We start from the raw sequence: 9288 nt of genomic DNA on the forward strand, positions 1-9288 counted from the left end.
AAAGGGGTACAGACAGCAAAACAAATGGTACAGGGGTGTTAACTCCTCCCTATTGTAATGGAACAGGGCACCCCTGACTGGGTACCTCCGTTGACGGATGCTCCTAGTGCTTCCCGAGGGCTCCAAGCACTCCACCAGACACCGTAACCACTTCAGACCCCAAGAACCGCCGCAGCTTGGTGTTAGGTTCTCGCCGTCTCCTACCCACCTTGGACCTATGACAAGGCTCCAGGTTCCCATGGGTGAACCTCTCTTTCCCCAGAGAGTGCAGCAGAACAAGCTCTTATACAAGCTCTTACAAGAGCTCAGTGATTATCTAAGGGAGTATGGAAGACCATAGCAATTCCTTGCAGCATATTCCCCCAATAAGAGACAGGACTCTAGATTGAGGGTGAACAACTTTATTGAACAAGAAACATACTTATATACAGTTTTCACCCACAAGGTTACCACCCAGGTGGACCTTGTTGAAGACTGGACTTAACATTCACCATCCAATAGAAACAGAGTTTTACACTCCCATACCGTGTATACAATCCCTCCCCTCTGGCTGATTACAGTAGAATATACAGATGAAAGTGTATACAGGGACTAAACTAATTATCTAACCATCTGGACAGAACAATGTGAGGTCATTAACATTTAACAATGGAACAGACAGATAAACTTTATCACAATACACATTCCCTTCCAATACACAAACAATAGGGAAGTCTGCAAATGACAGTCTGTGTGTCTCTCTCACAGCCAAGCATGGAATACACTGTGTAAGGTGGTATTAAATCTTCATATTTCTATATGAAGATTTTGCTGACAAATATTGAAGCAATCCAAACCATTACTTATCTGTCTTTCACTCATAGTGACGGTTAGTACTGTCACACCTATGCTATCCAAAAAACGTAAAAAATTATTATTTAGGCTGGGGCTACACTTAAAAAATGTACCTGTTAGGACTTACAAACAAATTTTACTTAAGAACAAACCTACAGTCCCTATCTTGTGTGTAACCTGGGGACCGCTTGTATATAAAGAAATATGTTTATCTGTCTTGCTGAGGCACCTAGCAAGAAAGCAATTAATTTTCAGCAAACTATTCATAGGCTTGTTTTATAACACTGTCCAACTAATGGACAAATGTTGCAAAGCTTTCCATTAAAACAGTAACTGTTTGGACCCAAAAAAGGGTGATGTCTTTAGAAATAATTTTATAAGGCCCCTTTCAGACGGGCTTTCCAATCCGGTCCCTGTCAATTTTTTCAGGTGGACCTGATTGGACACTACATACACCCCTATGGAGCAGCGGATGTCGGCAGTGACATGTCTGCTGACACCAACCGCTATCCAATCCGATCCTGTCTGTGAAATCCAGATGGATGGTAACCCTATTTTCCATCCATCTGGAGGATCGGATCAGATAAAACCGGACAAGCGGTCCGTTTTCATCTGATCTCCCATAGAGGAGAGCGGGGATCTGACAGGTCCGTCTCAGCACAGTGAGCGGAGATGGAGCTGTCATCCGCCTGCCCAGCGGGGATCGGCGGATCGATCCCCCGCTGAGCAAAACATAGTCTGCCGGATGGAAATCCCATGTGAAAGGACCCTAAGGACCTTACAAAATAATTTTCTGTTATTGGTCAAGACAATGTTAGCAAGTCACACTATTGGTTATAGGTAGTATAGAATAATTATTAACATGCAGTGATCTAAATGATATATGTTTCTGTTTAAAGGAATTGTAAAGGCAGAAGGTTTTTTTATCTTAATGCAAAAAAAATAAAAAAATTAATATTTTTCACTTTCTGCTATATAACATTCCCAATAAAAAATAAATTAATTAAAAATCAAATGTTTTCATCATTTTAGGCCAATTTATATTATGCCACATATTTTTGGTAAACAAAATACCAAAAAGTATATTTTGATTGGTTTGCGCAAAAGTCATCACGTCTACAAACTGGGAGAAAGATTTATGTCATTTTTATTTATTTAGTTTTACTAGTAATGGGGGCGATCATCGATTTTTACTGGGACTGAGACAGATCGGACCCCTAACTGACATTTTAGACAATTTTGGAGGGACCAGTGACATTATTACAGTAATCAGTGTTAAAAATATGCACTGTCACTGTAAGAATTATACTTACAGGGAAGGGGTTAACATTGTGGGTAATCAAGGTAATTAAATGTGAGCCTAGAGGAGTGATTCTAACTGTGGGGGGGCGTGGCTTGTGAAATGACCATAGAGACCTGTGATCCTATAAAGAATAGAAAAATATGCACTATCACTGCACTAATGACACTGGCAGGGAAGGGGTTAACACCAGGGGTGATCAAGGGGTTAAATGTGTCCATAGGGGGAGCTTTCTAACTGTGCAGGGCATGTTCTTGCTGCATGAACACAGAGACATGTGTTCCTAAAAAGGAGGAACACAGGTTGCCTGTGTTCATTGCTGACAGAACAGCGATCTGCCATGTTTACAACAGCAGACCGTCGTTCTGCCTCCAGGGGGAGCGTTTGCGGGTACCCGGTGGAAATCAAGGCCGCCGGACCCGCAGATCAGCTTCCCCTCTGAAGAATGGGTGCGTGCATGCCCCCACGAGCGCTCCCGCGAAGCGCCGTACGGGTACGTCATTTTGCGGGAGCCCGCCCACCTGCCGTAGTATATGTACGGTGGCTGGTCGCCAAGTGGTTACGTAAGATTCTCATGTATCCATGTCATGGTCTGATAAGTAGTGGTCATATTCTGTGGGACTAGTTCTGTAAAACCTGAAGACATCAGAAACATAGATACTCTAACTCCGTCACCTTATCCAATCACCATAAAATGTTTCAAGACAAATGTTGATTGCCCAGGAACATAATAGGATTGTAATTATTTATTTATTTATTTATTTTCCTCAGATGTTAACATTGAATGTGGAAAGAATCAAATGAAAGTTATCTATAGTAAATGTTACATTGAGTTGTTGGGATTCAACACTTCATCATTACAACTGAAGGACGGTAGCTGCACTGGGGTCATCGAAACAAGAGATAAAAAATACATTACCATCACCACGCTGCCCAGGAGTGGTTACTGCGGAACAGAGCTGGTGGTAAGTAAAAGAGGAGAAGAGGAGAACATGGAATTTGAAAAGTTAAAAAGTATTATACGAACATTGTAGTACCAGGAGAAGATTTTCACTGATGCCTTAGGGCAGGGGCAAACTGGCACCTTTCGGCCCAGGGGGCAAGTACAAACCAGAGGCCCATGGTGCAGTGACTCGGCCCCCTGTCCTCCTCCTTACTCCCATTCCAGGCTGAAGCCCTGCTCCAGGTTCTCTCTACTTACCAACTAAATTTGGGTTCCCAACCTGGCCAGCAAGGGGCGGTTGGGGACAGCTGGGACAGCTCGGTTGGGGCTGGCCAGGGTAGGAGAGTCTACAGTGAGGCATGGAACTGACCTCTGCTCAGACAGTTTAAAACATCTATGCTGGGGGGGAAGCCTGTGCTTGGTCCTTGTCTTCAACCCGCACTCAGTAGGTCAGTGGAAAAGACTTTTTACTTCTCTTCACCAGGAATCCTTAGGCATGTCTGTGTCAAAAGTGGTGCAACTTTTTACAGGACATCAGAGTGGCCCAGGGGGCAATTGCCCCCCTGCCCACTGGCCAAGTCCTCCCCTGCCTTAGGGGCCTTTGCAGAAGACACTGCAGGAAGCAGAAACAGAAAACCTATGTCTTAGTTATGTTGCTCACACTTGGAACCTTGGATGTCTTCAGAGAAGAAAGTGAGGGAAAATATTTCCAAACGGGACACAGATATTAAAAAACAAACAAAAAAGGTTCAGAGGGAACTTTTTACAAATATGAAGTGGTGCAATGCCTGCCTTTTTCAACCAGGGTGCCCAGGCACCCTGAGGTGCCTTCAGGTGTCTTCAGGGGTGCCTTGGAAAAATACCTAGAAATTGCCCAAAAAACATATACAAGTCAATGGGTGGATCAAGCTTGCCTATCAGTTACACAAAGCCACAGGTTAGCTGTCCTAACATTGTCATTGTCATTGGTTGATAAGGAGGATGTCAGGCACCTGCCCAGCATCCTTGTTTGCCCCTCCACTGCCCCTCTCCTTCAGCACTGGGGTCACATTAGCTGAGTGAGGGAAAGAATTTGAGGGAGAAGAGAAACATTGGAATACTAATCAGTACCAGTGTGCAAAAGTGTATTTGCTTTGGGAGAATAAATCATCTCTAATATTAGGTGTCCTACACATGAGAATGTTGCTCCATTATGCAAAACTATTCGTTTAGTTTTATAAAATTTAGAAAAGGGTGCCTTGAGATTGTGTCCAATTTTAACCACTTAAGCCCTGGAAGATTTTACCCCCTTCCTGACCAGGGCCTATTTTGCGATTCGGCACTGTGTGAATTTAACGGACAATTGTGCGGTCGTGCGATGCTGTACCTAAACGAATTTGGCGTCCTTTTTTCCCACAAACAGAGCTTTCTTTTGGTGGTATTTGATCACCTGTGCGATTTTTTGATCATGCGCTATAAACAAAAAAAGAGCGACAATTTTGCAAAAATAACAATATTTTTCACATTTTTTTATATGAAACCCCCCCCCCCCAAAAAAAAAAATGTAAAAATCAAAATGTTTTAACATTTTAGGCCAATTTTTTTTTACCATATGTTTGGTAAAAAAAATCGCAAAAAGCGTATTTTGATTGGTTTGCGCAAAAGTTATTGCGTTTACTAACAAAGGGAAAGATTTTTGTAATTTTTGTTGTTTTTTTTTTTAACGAGTAATGGCGGCGATCTGCGATTTTTTTTTGCGGGACTGCGACATTGGGGCAGACAGATCGGACCCTTGACTGACATTTGTGACACTTTTGGGGTTACCAGTGACATTACTACAGTAATCAGTGCTATATATATGCCCTATTACTGTGAAAATGACACTGGCAGTGAAGGGGTTAACTTTTTTTGAGAGGGAGGGGCTGTGTGTGTCCCTAGGGGCGTGATTCTAACTGTGATTGGCTGTGGCTTGATGTGTAAGAACAGAGATCAACGGTCCTACATAGTAGAACCGTTTGATCACGATTCATACACAGGGGAGAATGACAGGCGGCTTTGTTTACATTAGCCGCCTGCCTTTCTCCCGCTGTCACGGACGATCGCGAGTGCCCGGCGAACCCGATGGCACACATGCGGGGGGGGGGGGGTCCGTGACTGAGTGGGAGCAGGAGCGCGCATCCGGCGGTCGCGCACTCGCTCCCAAAACCCTTACAGGCTAGCGACGTGAGGGGCTGACTGCCGACGTAAATAATCGTTGGGCAGTCGGCAAGTGGTTAAAGGGCGCCTTGACTGAAAAAAGGTTGAGAAACACTGTGCTATGCATAAAAAACTAAAAATATATTGAAACTGTACTGAAGCAGTTCTGACACCATCACATCAACATCATTCCCTTCAATATTCAGTACCATCCACCACTAGAGAAAAATTAAACCATAAACACTTCCAGTGCTGACCTCCCCTTCAAAAAATGCTACTTTCCAGTCATATTGATGTGTCACCTTTAATACTTTTTGAGTCACTGACCTGGAAAAAGAATAGAATTATTACATTTTGACTTTTCTGCATCCTCCTTCTGGTCAATAATTTTGAGATTTGAGGCCATACAAAGAAAGGCAACCTGCATTACATTTACTTTAAATAGTACGAGTTTACATAAAGGCGGTAGACTCTGGATGATGTTTAATAAAATGTTAATTTTTTCATTATGTCTGTGAAGGAAACTATTTATTTTTTTCATATTTTATTTCAGGCAAGTAGCGATTATTTAACATACACAAATGTGGCTTATTTATCATCCATGTTCTCCTCACTCACGTTTTCCACAAATATCTCATGTACATACCCAAGAAGCATGGAAAATCTCCTGTGGTTCTCTACAAGTGTACTTGTAAGGTAGAGTATATCTAAGTACATTTTCTGAGCTGGTATGTTTGGGGATGAGATTTGTTTGTAAAAAGACAGATAGAAAGCATAATACATTTTATTGTTGCTACAAAAAGTACCCTCTTACATTGGTCCTCAGTGGATAGGTCCCCAATTACATTGGGGGTCAGCGGAAAAGGGCCCTTTATGTTGGTGCAGTGTAAAGATGCTCCCATACAATTGTGGTTGGTGAAGAAGGGTATCTTTACACTGGGGGTCAGTGTAGAAGTGCCTTCCTTACATTGGTGGTCATTGTAGAAGTGACCTTGCACAAGGGTAGTTGATGCAGAAGTGCACACTTACTTTGGTGGTCACTTAGTGGAGAAGGGTCCACTTACATTAGGGGTTAGTGTAGAAATGTAAGCCCTTACATTGGTGGCCGGTGGGGCATTGCCCCTGTACATCAATGATGAATGAAGAAGTTCTTCCTTACATTAGTGATCAATAGTGAAGGGCCACCTTACATTGATACTTAGTGGAAAAGTATCAGTTTACTTTGGTAGCCGAGTGGTAAGTGTCCACTTACATTGGGGTTTATTGGAAAGGGCTCCCTTTGTAGAAGTGACCTCATTCAATGGTGGCCAGTGGAGTGTTGATGCTGAGTGGTGAAGTACTCCCTTATATTAAAAGTCAGTATCTAATTGTACCCTGACATTGGTGACCATTGGTTAGGTTAGGTGCCCCCTTACATCAGGTCCCCAATTACATTGGTGGTCAGTGAAAAGGGCCCCTTATGTTAGTGCAGTGTAGAAATGCTCCCATACAATAGTGGTTGGTGAAGAAGGGTATCTTTACACTGAGGGTCAGTGTAGAAGTGCCTTCCTTACATTGGTGAGTGGTGACCATTGGTTAGGTTAGGTGCCCACTTACATTGGTGGTCATTGGAGAAGGTCTTTCTTACATTGGTGATCAGTTGAGAAGTGTTCCCGTACATTGTTGGCCATTTAAAGAGGCCACAAAGCCATTTAAATGTAGTATGTGGGGGAGGAGAATGAAATACAATGAAGTTTTTGGAATGGCCTTGCTATAAAGACAAAAATGTCTTTCTGGAAGAATGACCTGCCTAAAAGATAGTCCTAATAACTTCCTACATACTGTATATAGCTATGTTGTAGAACATTTCCTAATTAGCGTTCTGAACTACAGTAAAACCTTGGATTGCGAGCATAATTCATTCTGGAAACATGTTTGTAATCCAAAGCACTCTTATATCAAAGCAAATTTCCCCATAAGAAATAATGGAAACTCAGATGATTCGTTCCACAAGTCCTTCGGTTTATAGTTTATATACAAAGATTATAGCAATGTCATAGGTTGTGTAACCATAAAATGTCCATCCACAATATGCAGCCTTCCCAAGGGGATTAGAAGCAAAATCTAGCAGAGCTACAGAATTTAAGAGAGATGAGAGGCGCCTCTAAGTGTAGCAATATGGCTACATTTAATGAAGGTTCAACATTTAGCAACTCACATGGTTGATGATTCAAATAGGCACATCTAAGTATGCAGGCATCCGGGGTAAAGCTGTCCACATAGACCATCTTCTGAACTACCGGCTCTCACCACTGTCAGTCTGCAATCGTGACCGGGAAGAATAGCCTGCAGTAGAGTGATCTGAAAGTGAGGCTTTGAATCACTCATGGAGTGCAGCGGGGAAGGGATGATGAAGATGGCTGTGCAGAGGACGGTCTATGTGGACAGCTTTACCCCGGATGCCTGCATACTTAGATGTGCCTGTTTTAATCATCAACCATGTGAGTTGCTAAATATTGAACCTTCATTAAATGTAACCATATTGCTACACTTTAGAGGCTCCTCTTTTCTTTTTTATACATGACGCTACTTGTATATCAAGACATCGCTTGCATATCAAGTCAAAATTTATTTTAAAAACTTGCTTGTCTTGCAAAGCGCTCTCAAACCAAGGTTTTACTGTATATTATATGTCCCTGTTGGTATTACCACAAAGATGTCTTAACTGTCTCCTACTGTAATACTGTTTTGCAGTGAAAGCAATCTACCCCTTGAAGGCTCTTCATCCTACAAAGTCAGAATGGGCGTCTTCCAAAATTCTAATTACACAATTCTCTATGAGGACCCAGAAGCCTGGTTATCTACAAATGTGACTTTGTACACCGGAATAAGCACGGAAGATAATACCTCCTCCACAGCTGTACTGCTAATAAAGAGTTGTCATGTGACCACTACATCCGATACAGATACTGCAATATACACCATCATCAGTGATTAGTAAGTTTCTTATGACGCTCCGGATGTAAATTTTGAAGTAACACTTTACTTACTTTCTAATTTCCATACTTTCAAATCTGAAAAAAAGTATAGTGCGCTCAACACAATCGTAAATATTAAACATATGACATCTGGGATGACCCAAATATTATGGTGATCTTCATACAGTGCGAAAAACCATATGTGAAAATTCTTTATTCAAAAATATAATTTATAACGATCGTGAAAAAAAATATATATATAAAGTCCTCCAATTGATCCAGATAATCTCAAATAGCCAAAGATCAAGCTTCCATCAATAGTGGATCTTCAATCTTGCTAATCTTAGACCGACGTGTGAGGGTGAAATAGAAGAAATAGCCTCTTACCAGATAACACTAAACAGTGAGCCTTATTGGTGAATAGGCACTTTATACACGTGAACAAATTAAATCAAGTGAGATGACACCTCGGTGGTAGTGCAAACTTCTTACCAGAAGTATGTAGAGGGTAGGCATAAACCACTGTTGTTTATACGGATGCACCACATAGAGGGTATCCAATGTTGGCTTCAATGTGTGGGCTGAATGTTTCTCCACCCCACCATATCCAACTCACCGATGTGGCTGGCGATACTGTACTCTAATGTAGCTCCCCCATAACAAAAGATATAAAGTGCCAATAGTGCATTATCCTTTTAAAAAAACTTTACTAAAAAAGAAACACACTTACATGGCAAATGGAAGGAACTGGGCATAAACAATGGTTCCAAGTGTACCGAACGTGACCGCCTGCAGTGCGGAACATGTGGTGTGGCGTGACGGCGTGGTGACGCATTTCTCCTTATCAGGCTTCAGCTGGGACCAGAGCATGGATTGGTACACTTGGATCGGTACACTTGGAACCATTGTTTATGCCCAGTTCCTTCCATTTGACATGTAAGTGTGTTTCTTTTTTAATAACACTTTTTTAAAAGGATTATGCACCATTGAAAACAGCTTATCTTTAGCAAACAAAAAAAAATTGTAAATCAAGTTTTGGTACAAACTTGAAGGATTGGCTCACCACCAGTGAGTTCCAG

At 41.9% G+C, this 9288-nt stretch overlaps 1 protein-coding gene across 1 annotated transcript in view; it reads left to right on the forward strand.

The window, feature by feature from the left end:
* The window catches only part of LOC309558450 (uncharacterized protein), a gene marked incomplete at both ends in the record, with an annotated part of 88680 nt that overhangs the window by 75621 nt on the left and 3771 nt on the right, over positions 1-9288 (forward strand). The window contains 3 exon segments of the mRNA XM_082261523.1: positions 2906-3099; positions 5806-5948; positions 7986-8228. Coding sequence (XP_082117649.1) covers positions 2906-3099; positions 5806-5948; positions 7986-8228 — 580 coding nt within the window.

The sequence above is a fragment of the Pelophylax lessonae genome (genome assembly GCF_965119305.1).
Source record: "Pelophylax lessonae genome assembly, chromosome: 6".
Classification (NCBI taxonomy): Eukaryota; Metazoa; Chordata; class Amphibia; order Anura; family Ranidae; genus Pelophylax; species Pelophylax lessonae.